General features: G+C 45.6%; 1 protein-coding gene across 1 annotated transcript in view; it reads left to right on the forward strand.

The window, feature by feature from the left end:
- Syt17 (synaptotagmin 17) overlaps positions 1–18,089 on the forward strand; it is a 70,618-nt gene extending 52,529 nt beyond the window's left edge. Inside the window, exon 8 of the mRNA XM_028778228.1 lies at positions 16,752–18,089. Within this exon, the coding sequence (XP_028634061.1) occupies positions 16,752–16,948 (197 nt within the window). The 3' untranslated portion in view covers positions 16,949–18,089. The remainder of the gene's footprint in view (positions 1–16,751) is intronic.
- The last annotated feature ends 748 nt before the right edge of the window (positions 18,090–18,837 follow it).

The raw sequence follows: 18,837 nt of genomic DNA on the forward strand, positions 1-18,837 counted from the left end.
GCAAGGACTTTGCACAGAGCAGATGCTCCGTGGGTGTCACTTTCTCGCTTTTCTAGTTTGTAAGTCGACATGAAAACTTGGTCTCTGGGTTTCTGCTTCCTCAGCCCCCCAGCATCAGAGCAAGACATAGCTGCTTCTATGGGAGTTACTCTTGGAGAGGCTTAGACAGAGGTGTCTACATGGAACACTCAGGAGCAAAGGACAGGCAGGGGCTCAGGAGAAAGTACTTGCCGTGTAAATATGAGGACCTGTGTTCTGAGCCCTAGAACCACACCAAACGGGGTATGACCACACATACCAGTAATCTCAACCCTGAGGGGATAGAGACAGGATCCCTGCGGCTTGCTAGCCAGCCAGGGTAGCCAGTCAGTGAGCTCCAGAATCAGTGAGCACCCCTGCCTCAAAAAGTAATGTGGAGAGTGACTGAGGAGGGCAGCCGACGTCAACCGCTTACTTCTGCAAGTGTGTGTGTGCTCATGTGCACGAACACACGTGAACATAAGCTAATGTACATGAATGAGAAATGAACATGAATGAGAAGCCAAGGAGCAGGCTTCCCTTCCAGCTTCAGCAAAGGCATCCCACACTGGCCGCAGGAAAGACTTGAGACTTTGTGGCAGGTCCTTTAGGCCAACAGACACGTGCCTTGTCCATTGACTTGACAGCCAAAGTGCCACCATGTGTCTGCTATAGGATGGGCTTCATCTTGCTTAATGCATGAGAGTCTGCAGGAATCTGTGGGTGTTTTGCGAGTTCCCCTCCCATCGGTTTAAGGCCACCCTTTACCTCTTAGTGGCCTCTGAGTGAGGAGAGGCAGGACACATAACATGTGCCTGGATAACCAGAGGCTCAAATGAGAGTTCCCCTTGTTACAAGAAGCATTCCTAGCTGGACCTGGCTTGCAGTCCCAGCTAACTCAGGAGGAAGATGGGAAGTCCAAGGCCTACCTGGGGTACAGAGTGAGTTCACAGCCAGTCTGAACAAGTTAATGAAAGCCTGTTTCAAAATAAAAAGTAAAAAACAAAAACCCCCAAAGGTCTGGGGGTGTGGTTAAGTGGCAGATGGCCTGTCTAGAGTGCATGAGGTCCTGAGTTCAATCCCCAGTACTAGAAAGGTGGGGGAGGGGGGCAATGTTCCTAAAATCCAATTGAGTCCCTGGAATGTTTAAGAGCATTTTCAAGTTTACTTAGCAAGGCTGGACAAGAAAGCAAGACAGAGGTTAGGGGACCATTAACTGACAGCAGCAGGAACTTGATGCTCCCACCGTAGTAATAACCAACCTTTATAAAGTATGCAGTGTCTGCCTGGCCCTGTCCTGGAAAACTGTAACACCATCTCAGTGAACTTCACAATGACCAGATGAAGTACGTGCCACCTGTGCAAAATGTATAGGACCAGAAGTGTTTTGGATTTTTTTTATTATTTGCATATTCATAATGTGCTATCTTGGGAATAAGACAAAAGCCTAAACGTGATGTTCATTTATGTTTCATGTATACCTTATACATACAATCTAAAGGGACTTTGATACAATGTGTCCCACCTTTTTGCATAAAACAAAATCTGGTAGTGTGACATTCTCCATCATGTCTGTATTCAAGAAGTGTGAGATTTTGCATGTCTGAATGAGGTTCAGTCATGATAACCATCTGTGCTGTTATCAGCCCATTTTTTTCAGGGCTGGGTGATGCCCTACTGAAAGGCTAGAGTTCAGGTTAAGGGAAGGGCAGCTGCTGCAGTAGGTCAGCCTCCACGTGAGACTCCGTGCTTTGCTGCAACAGAAGCTTGCTTCTTCCCATCACAGTGGTCCTGAGACTCCTTCCACGGGTGGCTTCCATGTGGAGATGTGACCCGGGCTCCTGGGCTCTGCCATGGTCTCGGTCTTTTCTGACTTTCATTTCCAGCCACTTGGTACAATAGGGACAAGAGACAAGGACAGAGAGCCAAAGAGGGACAGGCATTGATTGTTGCGTGGGGAGATTTTACATCAAGGAATGGAATATGGAAGGAATGCATATCGCTCCAGAGGAGGCTGGAAAATGTAGTCCAGCTGTGCAGGCCGGGCCACACTGCAGAGGATCACACAGCCTTCTCTGCAGAGAATCACACAGCCTTCGCTGCAGCCAGCAAATGGTACAGCTATGCTGAGCCTCACACAGCTTGCCCTGCTTCCTCTCTGGCCCTTCCTGAGTACAGTTTTCCTCCAAGTTCAGGGTCAGAGTCAATATTGAGGATCCCATCACTAGAAGCCTAATAGTAGCCTGGGATGCTCTGAGGACCTATTAATTCAGACGTGTGGACCACAGCCGGGACTAACTTAACCCTCTAGTAGATGTCTGATGCCATGTTTGGCTGCCACAAACCAGGGGATGCTAGAGGTCTCTAGTGTACTAGTAGAGGCCAGCAACACTGATAAGTATCCAGCAATGTACAGGAGCCTGGAAAGAGGAAGGTTACAGGGTCCATGGCAGTGCTGCTGAGGCTGAGACGCGCTGGGCTGAGCTGGGATCTGGCTGGGGTGTGGCCTCTGGCAGAAGTCCAGAAGGGTATTGTCACAGGGAGGGTGGAGCTTAGGGGCTTCCGCCTGCCCTGTCTGGGGCAGTTTTCCGTAGATGCCAAGTGTGAAGCCGGGGAGATAGTCATGTTGCCTGCTCCTCTTTGTGGATTTCAGCAAATTTTTCCTACCTTCCATTTCGCCTGTCTCCATTCCCTACAAAAATGTGTGTAAACAGAAATTTCCTCCTCTGAAAACAAATCCTGTAGGCCAGCTGTTGCAGCCTAGGCAGGTGGACCAGAGGAGGGGGAAGGGAGATCTCTTAGGGAGTGAGCAGAGGCTGTACCAGTCAGCTCTCTACTCCTTCACCAGCTCGTGGCTCATGGGTAATGTCCCCTGCATACAGTTATACAAAGGCACACTATTATAAAGAAACAGGACGGCAGACACCAGGACTGGAGAGAGAGATCAGTTAGTGCAGTGCTTGCTACACAAGCACAAGGAGCCCCAGTGTAGCTGGCTTAGCTATTTTGTGGGGTTTTCTTTTTCCTACCCTTTAAAACACACACACACACACACACACACACTAATTTCACACACTATCATTAGATAGGAAAGAGAGAGAGAGAGAGAGAGAGAGAGAGAGAAGTCCTTGAATCTAATTTTTCTTCTAGTTTCTTCTTTGAGCATGACTATTAACAATATGCAACCAACCCCAGCAACAACCACCAACCCCTATTAGGGCCCTAGCATTTATATACACCCTGAAAGTTACCAGAATTCCAAATGTTACACAATCACAGAAAATATCTGCAGCTGGCAAAACCATGCCTCTGCTAGAGCACGAAGCAAAAATCATGTAGTCGGCTACCATGGACAGACTGGAGCAGCCTCATACCTCTATACCTGGGATTAAAAAAATATTTTTATAATATTCTTGTTTTTTTTTTAAAGAAACCAAAATTCCAGAATTCTCACTACATACACCCCAGCACTGGGGAGGTGAAGAAAGATGGAACTCTGGGGCTCACCTGGCAAGACTTAAAGTATAAGGTGACTGAGGAATGACATCTGAGGTCTGCCTCTGGTCTCTACACATGTACACATCTGCCCCTACACACTCACCCACATGCATGCACACACACAAATTACACATATGTGTGTACATACATACATGAGCATGTACATATGTATTATTTATATAATTTATATTTTATATGTATGCATTACTATACATTTCTATAAACATAGTAATTATTATATTCAAATATTAGTGATATTTACATAAAATAAAATTTGTATTATTAAAAGGAAAACTATGTGCATATATATATATATATATGCATGTGTGTGTGTGTGTGTGTGTGTGTGTGTGTGTGTATCAACCATAAAAAGGGAAGCCTAGAATAGAAAGTAAGAGTCTCAAATTTCACCTACATAAGAAAGTCATTTTGAACAGTTAATTGTTGCTTTCCTACAGGAATGCACTTGAGTATATGTTTGTGTGTGTGTGTATGTTTGTGTGTTTGTGTGTACAAGCGTGCCCACCCTCTCTATGACTCTTGCTAATGTCCAGATTGTATACACTTGACTGGAACTTGCTGTTTCCGTTTCCTGTACCTGGGCATCCTTCAGTCTCACAAGTTTCTCTTAGGCGACTATCATCATGATAAACAGGCAATAAATAGGGTATCTAGTTCAACCCCAGCTTTACCCCAAAGCACAAGTTAAGACTCAACTCCACCTTCCAGTCACCTGCACCTTGATCCATGACAAATGCCATGGTCACTGTGAAGGCTGGGAATAAGGAACAATTACAGAGGACAGGGAAGAAAGAACAGGGCTTAAACTGCCTCCTCCTTCTTGATAATATGAGCCACACCCATATCTGAAAAGGAATCTCCACATAGAAGGAATTAAGGAATGATTCAGAAGCCTCAAAGGCATTAAAAATTTTTTTATTACATTTATATACTTGTGTGTGTGTGCGTGTGTGTGTGTGTCAGAGAGAAAGAGAAAAAGACAGACAGACAGACAGACAGACAGACAGACAGACGTGTAGAGATGATGCTTGGGCTCCAGCTTGCAGGAGTTGGTTTTCTTCTTCAACGGTATGAATCCTGGGGATCAAGCTCAGGTTGTCATTCTCAGCCTCAAGTGCCTTTACCCACTGAGCCATCTTGTGAGTTCTCAAAGGAATTTTAACAGTGTGTAACCTTCACTTTTATCTAAAAGCTACACATCAGAGTCTATTCCACCTTAAAAGAAAAACACTGTGATAGAGGTTTTATCCTTTGAAGTGAGAGGTCTGTCACAGCCTGGGTCACTGGAAACAAAGCTTAGCAAAAAGGAAGACCAAGGCACCATTCCGAAGACGGGGATTCGATTTCTCTGGGTATTTTTATGAGGATTCTCTTCCCCAGCTTAAGGTTGCAAGGGTTCATAGGCCAGTCAGTGCCTCTGGAGCATTGGTATCACCTTGTTTTTAAGCATTCAGATGCCTGGCTGGGTACAACTGCAGCCCCAGCTTTAGGGAGGTGAAAACAAAAGACTTGCCAGTCTCAGGCTAGCCTGAGCCACCTACTGAGACCCTGTCTCCAAAACCAAAGAAAGAACACAGATGCTGGGAACCTGTGTTCATCACCTTCCATTCCTGGGACAGAATAGCTGAGATAAACATTTTAAAGAAAGAAAGATTTGTTTGGGGCTGACAGCCTTAGGGGTATCAGTCAGAGGTTGTTGGTTGATTTTAAACCTGTGGTGAGGCAGTACTCTGTGGCAGGACTGGCAGAATTGAGTGGGGGGAGGGAGGAAATGTAAAAGAGTCTTGTTGATAGTGATCATGGTAGCTGTGGTTGTGTGTGTGTGTGTGTACAAACGTGTACCAGGACAACCTTTGAGAGGTAGTCCTTTCCTTTCTCTATGGGTTCCAGGGATCTCCTAAGTAGTCTGACTGAGGCAGCAGCAAGTCCTTTGTCCACTGAGCCATCTTGTTGCCTTCTCCAGTGTAATATTCAAGGCTTGGCTTCTGCAGTTAGTAATCCTGACAATTAGCCTGAAGCAAGAGGATTGTGTGATCAAGACCAACTTGAGCTGCATATGTATGAAGTGCTTTTCTCCCCACCTCTCAAAAGAGGGGTTTATATCCCAGTGACCTACTTATCCCTGACTCTTAAAGGATCCACTACCTCCTGGCAGCATCACAGGGCAACCAGGTTTTAGCTTTTGGAGGCCATTTCATATCCAGACTGAAGTGGGGTAATGCTATGGTCTGGGGTTCACACTTTGAGAGCAAACTACAGCCCATAGTCCAAATGGGGCCCACGTCTTATTTTACAGATAAAGTTCTATTGAAGCCTAGTCATGTCCCGTTTGTGGACAACTATCTATAGTTGCTTTCTCCTTCAACAGCATGGTTGAATCATTTCAGCAGAGAGCTTAGAAATCTTCGCAATCCGATTGTTCGTGTATACACTCTGTCATAAAGTAACACCTCTGCACACAGTCTTCCAGCCATCTGTCCTCTCCTCCAGGGGAGAAATGACTTGTTTGATTGGGAGCAGGTGAACTTCCATGAGCATGTTCCTTGTTGTCCTGTGGGAGAGAGTGTTAAAGGGATCTGCCCGTGCAAGCCAATGTTCTCCATAAGCCCTTCAGCTAGTGAGCCTCTGTTTAGGGCTGCTGTGTTCACCGAGGTTTACACCAGTGAGGGCAGAGAACAGGGGCAGCTTCTATTCAGTCACTACTGCAAAGCTGTGTGACCCATACCGGAGGGAGCAGCTGGGGAGGAGAGAGGTTTGGGCTCACTGTTTCAGAAGCTTCCATTTCTAGCTTGGTGCCAGAGGTGCTTCTTCCTGGCAGACAGGAAGCAGAGTAACATGGGAGTGCAGGAAGGCAGTAGGGTTAAATATAACTCCACAACACCCGGCATCCCACCATGGACCGTGTCCTCCAACTACGCCTGCCTCCCACTTTTGCCACATCCCCATAAAGCCACCATATTAAGATTCCATAAAAATATGAATCTGTTGATGATTTCAGAACTCTCATGATCGTCTCTGGACATACCCTCAGACACACCAGTAGTGTGCTTACAAAGGTCTCAGACATTTCCTGGTCCTATCAAGTTGGCAACGAAGATCAAACCACAATAGTTCCCTTTATGCAGCCCACCAAAGAGCTCAGCCCACTTGCAATTTTTATTCTATACAGAGCCTGACAACGAGACTCACCTGGGGTGCGTCAGGAAAACATCTGCAGAAGTGCCCCAGGTCTAACCACTGACCAAATCCCTCTGAAGCCATAGATGGCCGAGCGACAAAGACAATCCATTGTGCCCCTAAAGCATCACCAGTGTCTGTGACTAGCCATGACAACCATCATCTCTGGAACAAATGGGCAGAGATGGTCGTCAGTCCAATGTATAAATTTTGGAGGCTTGTGTAAAAACAAAAACAGTGTTTTTATAGTTACACCTTCAGAAGCTTCCAAAAATGGTGTGATTCACACCAAGATCTGAAAGTGGGGTTTCAGCTCCTATGTCTAAACAGTCAGATACAGGCTCCACAGACTCCACACAGATGCATAAAGAAGTGGTCCAGAGGGGCTGAAGAGATTTTTAATCTTGGTTTCCATTTCTTAAGGAAGGAAAAGAGATCTAATTGATAAACCATCTGTTCTGGTTAGTTTCAATTATACACTTGACGAACTCTATAATTACCTAGGTAGAGTGTCCCCATGAGATATTGCCCATGGGCAGGGAGGAGACAGTATTTTGATTCCAATAATTGATGTTGGAAGACCCTGCTTCACACTGTGGGCGGCACCAATCCCTAAGAAGGAGTTTCTGAACCATGTGAGTGGAGAATGTGAACTGAGCACTGGCTTGCAGGCAGTCATTTCTCTCTGCTCTTGACTGTGGGTGTGAACGGCACTGTTTCTGGATCCAGCCGTATTGACTTCCCTGTAATCAACTATACCATGGAATTGTGAACTAAGATAACACCCCCATGTTGTTCTAAATTATGATAGGTATATTCGTATATTGGGACACAAGCATCATAAATCAAGGAGCCTCTGTATATCGTGTGTGTGTGTGTGTGTGTTGGCTAGAGGTCCACCTGGGCTGTATTTGTCAATCATGCTCCACTTAGTTTTTGAGGCAGGGTGTCTCACATAACTTGGAGCTTGTAGATTGGATAGAATGGTTCACAGCAAGCCCCAGAGATCCACTTGTCTCCAACTCCCCATCACTGGGGTTTCAGGTGTGCATCCATGCCTGACTCTGGGGATTAAACTCAGGTCCTCAGGCTTGTGTGGGGAGCATTTTGCTGACTGCGTTATCTCCCCAGCCCTGTCCTGCATTGTACCCTCAGTCTTGTCCTCTCCCCATAGGAGGGTCAGGAGAACGAGGGACCAGGTAAGGAAAGGACAGTGGTGCCTAGCTTTCCATTTCTGTGTCTGAGCCCTGGATATCCCATCTGCAGAGTGGGGGTATGGGCTATACCTTGCCAGTAGGACTGAGGATCAAGCGGGTTCCCAGTGCCTGGATGGCAGAAGTCAGGGGCAGCGATGCTGGTTCTCAGTGGTTAAAGTGTGGTTACCCAGACTGTCCTTATGGCTGTGGGAACGAAAAAGGCAGAGGAAAACAGATCTGTCTGAGTAGCTGCTGTGACTCATGAACAGAACCAGGAAAGCATGGATTCAGGGTGAAATCTCTCAAGCAAGTGCTCTCTGCCTCAGCCCAGTGAAACAGCATCTGACAAGGCACACAGAACCTGCATGTGCCCACGGATTTATCACTATAGAAACTGAGACCCACAAAGGGGCTAGATAGAAATGATATGTGGGGGTTCAAGTGTGAGTTCATATAGGTGTTTGCTTGAGTGTTTGGAAGCCAGGGGTCAACCCTGCCTGCCATTCCTCAGAAGCTATCCATCTTGATTTTTGAGACAGAGTCTTACACTGAGACCTGGGGCTTTCAGGTTAGGCTAGGCTGGCTGGCCAGTGAGCCCCAGGAACCTGCCAGTCTCCACCCCCCAGCTCTGGGATGACAAACACATGCCACCACAGTCAACTCCTTACAAGCGGTCTGGGACTGAGCCTGAGTCTTCCTGCTTGAGCCACATCTCCAGCTTCCTGAGGTAACTTGCTGTAGAGACAAGCCCGACCAGCTTGTTGACTTCAGAAAGAACAAGTGGGGGGGCACTTGCTTCTGAAAAGATTTTGCAGGAAAGTAAAGATAATGGGGTGTAGGGAACTGACTTGTGCAAGGGTGGGGGGAAACGGATGCATAGACCCCATGGGTCTTTCTGGGATTAACTCATGAACTTCCTGAAATTCAGGCGCTCCCTACTCCCCATGGTCATAAAATGACCTAGGATGGGTCTTGCTAGTGGACCACATTCTTTTTTCTAGAAATGGGGTGGCAACTTACTCCAGTAGCCAAGAGTGTTGTATGGACTTGTTAGGGTCCCACACATGGTCTGGGGGTGGGCCTATGCTGTGCCCCAGGCCTAAGGTTGCACTGCAGCTGCAGTGTTGGTCTGGGGGGCCCAGAATAAAACCCATAATTACCTATGACCCAGCATGCACAAGAGGAAACTGAGCCTGTTCTCCTTGATAAAGCAGAGGACCCTCCCCCTTTTAATTTGTAGTGTTTATCACACCCAGATTTGAAGGCATCCAGCTTCCCTTCTAGCACCATCTGCCTTGGCAAAGGGAATCAGCAACCGAAGGAGTTTAGCTCCAGCAGCAAAAAAAACAAGTTCATCATCATAGCAAGTGTCAACATGGGGCGCTTCAGCTTACCACAGCTGGCTTGAGGTAGCTAGATTTTGACTGGAGCCTGAAGAGATGTCTCATTATTTCCCCGGACCTCAGTTTTCCCAGATGTGAAATGGGTGAATGGGCTCACTCTCCCTCACCATGTTTGTCTCTCTTTTCTATCCCTCCTCTCTCCCACTACACACTCTTTCCTCTCTCTCTCCCTCCGTCTCTCTGTCTCTTCTCTTCCTCTCTCTGTGTTCCTCTCTGTCTCTCTCCCTATTCTGTATGTATGTGTCTGTTTCTAACTCGCCCCCTCTCCCCACCTCTGTGTGTGTGTGTGTGTGTGTGTGTGTGTGTGCGTGCGTGTGGTGTGTAACTAGCTTTTAGTAGGAAGAATATAGAATGCTGATTAGCATCCTACATTTCTCAAGATGACTAACCCCTCATCATAGACTGATTACTCCCAAATGTCCACAGTGTTGAGAATTGTTCCCTGTTCTGGAAAGAGCTCATCTGAAGATTCAGTGTGGGGTTAACACATAGTACATGTTCAATAAAGCAAGGACATCTTCACTGATTCTTCAGAGCCTGACTGGAGTCTAGTGGGTACCTATTTTTTTTTTTTTTACCAATTTTGTTTGAACTGACTTGCCATGGTGATTGGCATACCAGCCGTCCTCAGTTTGGCTGACAACTCTTGAGAGATAGGTTGGGTCTAAAATTCCAGAAAGTGAACTCCACGGGGCTGGGTTGGGGTGGGGTCTATCCTGTGCCTGAAGAAGGGAGCCAGATTTCAGTGTGCTGTCCACAGATGGTGACTGAGTGCGGCATGCTTGAGATCTGTGTGGTTCAGAGGCTTGCTCTGATCAGCCAAGGAATAGGCTAAAGGACTCCGCATAAGGAAAAATTCCCCTTCCTGAACACTTTTCCCCTTAGACTCCACTGTGTTTGAAAACAAGACTTTTCATGTGCCCTTTGACTAACAATGGCGTGCCGAGTTTTCTTATAGACTGAGAGTCATAATTACAGAAAGGAATCATGGCAGAGTGAATCTCCATCTCTCTACAAAGAGAGCTAATAGTCTCTCCCCTGACGTCCTCATTCTGTTCTAGTTGGAGTCCTTGTCCAGTCGTCACAGTCCACTACATTAATTTGTATTATTTCAGATGGAGAAGAGATGACCAATCTTATTAGCTCATTTTTCATTACTATAGCAAAATATCCAAGACGGGGTACATTCTAAAGATAGGAGATTTGTTTAATATACAGAGAGGCTGAAAGTCAAGATTGAGTGGCCCCAACTTTTTGTTTCTTATTAAAGATCTCAATAAGGTCGGGGGGTCACTTGGCAAGATGGAAAGCCAGGGAAATTAAGAGCTCAGGCTTACTCTTCCATAACAACCCACTTTTGCAGGACCATACCAGGGTCCCCTAAGCACTACCTTATTCCCTTCTGAAAACAGGAGCCCCATAACCCAAACACTGTCCTGGGCTCTGCCTTTCAAAGGTTCCACCATTCTTCTCACTATCACACTGAGACCCACAAAACCCATGAAGTGTAAACAGGTCCTTAGAGAGAGTCTAAGGATTCCTCCTCATGGTACACACGGAGTTTGTGATATCCGTCCTGACTGTCTATGATCTGAGTTACACAAGCTTCTGGGAAATTGATTTTGAATGGCAAGTAGGAGAGTGTGCATGTATGTGTGCATGAGTATGTATGTGTGTGTACATGTGTATGTGTGTGGGTTATAGTAATACATTAATGTCTGCTGTCACATGCATGCTCCATGACAACCAGTTAAGAATATTTGAAGAGAGAAGGAACACAAGGATCCAGTTTAAAAGGGTTGCTTTCCTCTGCTTCAATACTGTAAGTATAGTCACTCACTAGCTATAGGATTTGGTTCTTTAATCCATGGGTGGAGGAGCAGGGATATCTACCCCACTGTCTCAGACACCATGCTGGCTTCTTCTGTGTTTGCTTGTTTGAGACACTGTCTGTACTCACCTTAAACGTCTGATCCTCTTACCTCAGATTCATACAGGCTGAGATTACAAGGCTGCCCCAACAGGCATCATTCTAATCTTTTTGTTTTGTTTTTGTTTTTGAGACAGGGTCTCACTACGTAGACCAGACTGGCCTTGAACTCACAGAGATCCATCAGCCTCTGCCTCCTGCATACTGGGATCAAAGGCATGTGCCACCACACCTGGCCTCTAATCTTAAGTCTCTGTTCTCTGCAGTGACACAGAACTAAGTATTCGTGGTGACATCATCTCTGGACTTTTCTCCTGCTGCTTTAACACTCAGTGCCATTAACTTTATTCAACCTCAACTTAATGTTTGCATTGGAAACTGTGTATTTTTCCACAGACCGTCAGGACTACATAACTTTACTAAGCAGTTTTGCAAGTGCCGGTGCCTGCCAGTAACTTCAGATGGCCATAGAGGCGGCCTTCCCATCCACCAGGGCTGAATCACCAGGAGAGCTCCCGCCTCTCCAGGGCCTAATAATTCACCAGCCAAGTTACTTTGCAAATTGGGCTGGGAAGCGTAGGCTATAACGCTTCCGTTTCCTTTCCTTCCCTTCTGGCGATTTAGATGTGGATTCTCTAATAACGGCTGTTTTTGCTTTCTTCCAACATAATATGTGCTTGTTACATGAAGTTCAAACTCTTAGAGACTTATGTAACACAAAAAGTAGGATCTCCCTCCAGAGAAAGGCTCTCTTGGCAGTCAGGTGAGCTGTGTGTCTTGGAGATGCCCACCTCCTTTGGAATATGTGGCTCTGTCTCATTTCCAGCAGTCATATAGATCCCATGGCATTATAAACCATCAAAGGTTAATTAGTGCCCTCCACTCTTGGTATCGGCATCCACAAAGCATATTCTAAGTTGATGACACGGGCACAAATGAGCTACTAAGGAAGCTCAGGCTCCACCCTCAGAATTGAGATCCATCATGTTAGGGGGACCCAGAGAGTTTCTTCACCCTTCCTCCACACACCATTGAGAGTGAAGCAAGAAGGTACAATCTTCACAGAGAATAAGCCCTCCTCACCAGACTCCAAATGTGTTACCCCTCGATCTTGGACTTCCCAGACTCTAGAACTATAAGAGTTTCTGGTGTTTTCAAGCTGCCTGGTTTATAGCAGTTTCTCATAGCTGTCTGAACAGACTAAGCCAGGCAAATAGGGCAGAGTCTAAGAGAGACTCAGTCCAGGCACCCAGGCATCCTCCCTCACTGGAGTCAAGAGGACAGTAATATTCCTGAAGTGGTGAGTGGCAACGTGCTCAAAGTTCTAGCAACTGGGGACACATTGTCTGGAGCTTTGTTTTCTGGGATATTCAGTGGATTTAGCCACATAGGCAAGGGTAAACCCCTGAGTAGCTGATCCCCGGACTCTAAGCTCCTCTGAAGTAAAGCTGATATTTAGTGTCCCAAGTCACCTACCATCAATCACACTGTCTATACAGACAAGTTGGCATGGTCATGTATGCAGCCATGGTACCCAAAGTGGGATGAGCTCTACAGAAGCCAGGAGTAGCTTCTAGGGTGGCTGGGGGTTAGGGGGAGAAGGCAGGATGCTGGTAGCTTCAACAGACTTCTTCATAAGAAAAGTGTCATTTCCATTGTTTCCTGTCCTTGGAAGCAGTGCCCTAACATGTAAGTTGGCATTTTTTTTTCTAGGAAGGATCAGGTAGTGAATATTTGAAGGCTCATAGGCTGTATAATGTCTCTTGAACACATTTTGTGGCCTACATATTTGCCATCACACATGCCACCAAATCCAGATGTTGAGGCCTAAACTCCCAGTGTAATCCTATCAGGATGTGATTTTGTGGGGACATGGTTAAGTCATGAGGACAGAGCACTCGAATTTGGGATATGTGGCTGGTGGTGGCACAAGCATTTAGTCCCAGCACTTGGAAGACAGAGGCAGGCAGATCTCTACAAGGTCAAGGCCAACCTAGTCTACAAAGTGAGTTCCAGGACAGCCAGGAAAACTCTGTCTTGAAAAACAAAAAAAAAACAAAAACAAAAAAACTGACTGAGAGACTACGCTGTGTCTTGATCTTGTGCTGCCCAGTCTTCAGAACCATGAGGAATAGATTTCTGTTGTTTACAAGCCACCTGGGTTATCGATCTTTTCCGTAGCAATCCAAACAAATTCATCAGTATGTAAGCAAATGAGGTTGGCTGCGTTTCAGTAACATTTATTTATAAAAATAAAATAAAAATGGGTGGAGGGGTGTATTTGTCTTGGAAGTTTTGTGTTGTCAATTCCTACTGTATAAAATATCCTTGTATGTATTTATCTGTATCTGGTTCTATAGGTGGTGCTGTGGGACACATTCTTAGAGCTGGGTCACAAGTTGCTTTTTATTTTGAACCAACTCCAAAAGTTGAACCAACTCAGTCTTCATTCCATGAGAGTGTTTAAATTTTTCCTTGCTTCTCTCTCTCCCTCTGTCTTTCTCTGTCTCTCTGTTTCTCTGCCTATCTCTCTATCTCTGCCTCTCCTTTTTCTCTGTCTTTCTGTGTCTGTTTTTCTCTCTGTATTGTGTGTGTATGTGTGTGTGCGCACATTCATTTGTATGTGAGTATACATATGTATGTTAAGGCCAAAAGTCAAGGCTGGGTGTCTTCCTCAATCTCTCTTCACTTTATTTTTTGAGATAGGATTTCTCTCTGAACCTGGAGCTCACCAGTTTGGCTAGGGTGGGACTGGGGAACACCCAGGAATATATGTGATGCTATGGTCCTTATGCTTATACAGATAAGGACTTAATTGAGCCTTCTCCTCACCCCAAGATTTCCTTCCTTAAAACCTCTTCCTCCGGGATACAGAACCTATATTCAATTGAAGGATGCTTCTGTGCATGGTCATTTTTCCTTTGGAGTTCCTGCAATGGGGACTCAGTCTATAGCTTAGTCTGGTTTGGCACAGGATTTCTCCTGCCTCAACCTCTCACATGCTGGGACTGTAGGCATGAGCCTTGGTAGCCTGTCATGTCTGGTAAGATCAAGCCTTATATGTTCCTTACAAAACATGGTTCCAAAAGGTCTTGACTGTTATCTACAAATTTTTTTTTTTTTGGTGCATCACCTTACAAATTTTCTTACTAAGCCAAGATTCCATTGCAACTGTTATCTCCTGTCATAAGTGACCTTCATGTAATGAGGTCTATCTATAGACACCAAGCTTATTACCAACTGTATAAAAAGTATACATGTTCCAATTTCTCCCCCAGAGCTGACAAGCACCAGACACCCTTGAGCAAACATCATGTTTCTCCTGCCCTGTTTCAATACGTATTTTGGTTTTCAGATGTTGGATGGCATTCTTGATTTTGTGTTTGCACTTTTCCTCTCCCAACCCCCATTGCTTACCATTTGGAATTCTCCGTGTGAACCACACAAGGGAGAATGGAGGCTCACTCCTAGCACTCAAGCTCTGTTTGGGGCTCTAGATTTGAGCTGGTTTGTTTGATAATCAGTACCCCTCCCGGGATGTAGCCTGCCTTTGCTTGGCTCATGCTGGGCAAATCTGTGATATTTCCCATTCTTTACCCTTTCATTTATAGCACAGGCACAGCCTGCTTCCCCATTAGTGAAACAGCACACTTAAACTATCTACACACAGATAAAGAATGAGGCTGAACTCGGCCAGGAAGAGAAAGCAGCTCAACCATCTCATTAGTTTTCAAAGACACTAACTAATTAAGCTTGCATTGGAATTAACAGAGAATCCTTCTGAGAGACAGATGTGACAAGGCATGGAAGAAACTACCCTGCCATTTCTCTCAGTGAACTTGTGTTCTCTGTGAGAAAAAGAGGAAGTATTTTTTAAATAAGGTCAATGGTCAGAAATTTGAGATCAAAACAATAATACATCACTTGCCACTGTGTGCCGGGAGCTCTACACATATCATTTCATCTCCATCATGTATTGACTTTTTTTTTTTTTGGTTTTTTCGAGACAGGGTTTCTCTGTATAGTCCTGGCTGTCCTGGAACACACTCTGTAGACCAGGCTGGCCTTGAACTCAGAAATCCGTCTGCCTCTGCCTCCCAAGTGCTGGGATTAAAGGCGTGTGCCACCACCACCACCTGGCTATGTATTAACTTTCAAGATAAAGTGAGAATAGTTGCCAGGCAGTGGTGGTGCATGCCTTTAATCCCAGCACTTGGGAGGCAGAGGCAGGTGGATTTCTGAGTTCGAGACCAGCCTGGTCTACAGAGTGAGTTCCAGGACAGCCAGGACTACACAGAGAAACCCTGTCTCAAAAAAAAAAAAAAAAAAAAAAGAGAATAAAAAAAGAGAGAGAGAATAGTCTCAACTAAAGAGAAGCATAAGAGAGTTTACCCTATGTCATAGGTACTTGTCCTATTTGCTGTGATAAGATAACCTAACAAAAGACACTACCTTTTAAGAAAAGGGGGTGGAGAGAGAATTTATTTTGGCTGACAGTTTTCTAATACAGTCTATCATGGTAGGAAGGCAGAAGGAGTTAGAAAGAGTTGATTACATTGTGTACCAGTCAAGAAACAGTAATCAATATATTCAGCAAATTTTCTCTTTTTCCATATAATTCAAGACCCAAGCCTTGGGAATGGAGCCACCCACAGTGGGCAGGTCTTCCCACCTCAATTAATCTAAACAAGATAATCCCCCATAGGCATGTTCAGGAGCCATTCTCTCAAGGTGATCCTAGATTCTTCAAAGTTGACAGCTGAGATTAATAGTTGCCCTTGATTGCTTCAGAGTCTGAAGATTTACCTCAGAATGTCTATCCTCGTAGTTCAACCTTAGTTACTCTCATTTGTGTTAGATTGACTACCTACAAGACTATTGGCCATGTCAAGAGAAATTTGGGGTTATCACCGCTTGAGGGATGCTGCTACTGGCTAATCACATCATCAGACAAGTCTCTATAGTAAAGTATTTTTCAGAGCATGATATCAATAATAATACTATTGATAGACTCTTGTTTGACCCTGGAGATATGGATCAGTGGATAAGAGTGCTTGCTATGTATGCAAGTATGAGGATTTGAGTTCAGATCACCAGCTCTCATGTAAAAAGCTGAGCATGGTTGAGTGTGCTTTGGGGGAATAGTGACAGCTTGCTGTCTCACCAGAGCTGTCCATTCACAGAGTTCTGTAGGCAATGTGAAGTAAGTCAGTGAGATGTAACCTTAGAGTTGCATATTGTGGGTGGCACATTTCAAAGAAGGAACATCCAGTGCAAAAGTTGGTAAACAGGAATGGCTGTCTTGGTGAGGGACAGCAGTGCTTAGGAGCCTCAGCTGTGCTTAGGAGACTGTCCCCATAAGAAGAGGCAACGTCTCCAAAGCAACAGCCCCGTGTTTGCTGCTGAGCAGCGTGTGAACTAATGACCTCTGTCTTGTACCTATCTCCCATCCCATTTCCCCTGCTCCTCACGTCTTCCCTGCCTGCCCCCACCCCTCTGGCTCTCTAGTGTTTGGTCACAACATGAAAAGCAGCAATGACTTCATCGGGAGGATCGTCATTGGCCAGTATTCCTCTGGCCCCTCGGAATCCAACCACTGGCGGCGGATGCTCAACACTCACCGCACTGCTGTGGAACAATGGCATAGCCTGAGGTCCCGGGCTGAGTGTGACCGAGTGTCTCCTGCCTCCCTGGAGGTGACCTGATAGCCATAAGGAAGGCAACCTTCATCTGTTAAAAAAGAAGAAACAAATGTGTCACATAAATATTCAACCCACACCTACGTATACTTCACACATGTGCACGTGCATACACAACGCCCTCTCAGCACTGAGAGCGAGCTGTCAGTTGATCATGAAATAAGCCACCCTCATTGAGGGAAGCTTGTGAAGTTTCTAGAAACTCCATTCATGCATAAATCACAAACTGGGTAAGCTCTGCTATGGGACTTATTAGCAGTGCCTACTCTTGTCCACACCCAGTGTCCCAAGATGTACATTTCGACCCTCAGACCAGAGAAAGGAGACCTTCCTAGGAAGAGCCTGACTCAGTTTACCAAGAGTTCAGCTGATATGTGTGTGTGTTGGGGGGTGATTTCCCCACTTTGAAACCACATCTTCCAGGAAACATCTGAACAGGCCTCTGTTTCCTGGGGTCTCCACACGTGATCCCTTCCTCCAACGGTGTAAGTATCATTATTTTCTCCTTAGCAAATATGATAAATAGATTAAACTCTTTGGAGAGACCAACGGGTGACAAAAGACAGTAAGCCCACGTCAGGAGCCCAGGCTCACCTGCTCTGTCCTTGTGTTAGCTTATTCCTGAGACTCCTTGTGGGTATGTGTGCATATGTATTGTGAGTGTGCCCTCACGAGTGAGTACATGTGTGCCTACTCATCCTGTTAGACAGCAAGGTGGTGGCCAGGGCCTCCATCCACGAAGCCCCCTTACCTCTGCCTTTTATCCAGTGCAAGTTTACCCCATGTCCTCTCACGCATCAGAGTCCCCACCAGAGGTAGCAATAGTTCACATGTGTCCATAAATAGGGTTACGATAGAGCAAAGGAAACATGTCTGACTGAATTGTGATGGTTATGACCCATCATGGGTCTGGCATGGGAATAAGAATGGTGCCACATCCCTCCACCATGACCTCTCCCCTTAACCAGACTCCAGTGATCCTTCTGTGTTTGTGTGTGCACCACAGTCATGTCTCATGTGCTAAAGCTTTAGTGTAGTTAGAATAGATTCTTCCCTCACGGGATGCTTCTGTATCTTTCTCCACAGCATATTGTCCTCTGTGATGAGGAGTTATCTGTTGTTAAAATAAAAGATTATTTATTTGTGACATGCATTGGAGTTATCTGTTTTGTTCATGAGAGAAGATGGGAAGGCGTTTGGCTGCTAGCATGCATAATGAGGCCATCCAGCCAGAGAGGGTAGCTTAGTGAAGTGCTTGCTGTTGGATCCCCAGTACCCATGTAAAAAGACAGGCCGGGCACTTCCTTTTGACAGGAGGAATTCTGGATTAATATTTTCAATATTTTCGATGTGGGTGGGTGGCCCCATCCCTCAACCAGAGGCTGTGCCTATCCACTGGATATGGGCTCTACAGGTTCTGTCTCCCCTTTGTTGGGTATTTCTGCTGTTAATGTCCTCCCTGATAGGTCCTGGGAACCTCTTGGGTCCCTGGCATCTGGGACTTTCTAGTGGCTCCCCTTGCTCCCCCTCCCCCACTGCTACTCTCCTCTTTTCAAATTCCTGACCCTCTGTACTTCTCCTCATCTTCTCCCATATCTGAACTGGCCCTTCTTTTTCCCTCCCCCCCTTTTCTCCCCCAAGATCCCTCTCTCCTTCTATTTCCTGAGATTATTCTCTTCCCTCTTCTGAGCAGTACTGTAGCATCCACACTTTGGTTTGATCTTCTTTCTTCTTGGGTTTCATATGGTCTGTGAGTTGCATCATGGGTATTCTGAGCTTCTTTTTGACTAATATCCACTTATCAGTGAGTACATACCATGTGTCTTCTTTTGTGTCTAGGTTACCTCACTCAAGATGATATTTTTTAGTTCCATCCATTTGCCTGCAAATTTCAT

The sequence above is a fragment of the Grammomys surdaster genome, unplaced genomic scaffold (assembly GCF_004785775.1).
Source record: "Grammomys surdaster isolate TR1022 unplaced genomic scaffold, NIH_TR_1.0 330, whole genome shotgun sequence".
In the NCBI taxonomy this organism is placed as follows: Eukaryota; Metazoa; Chordata; class Mammalia; order Rodentia; family Muridae; genus Grammomys; species Grammomys surdaster.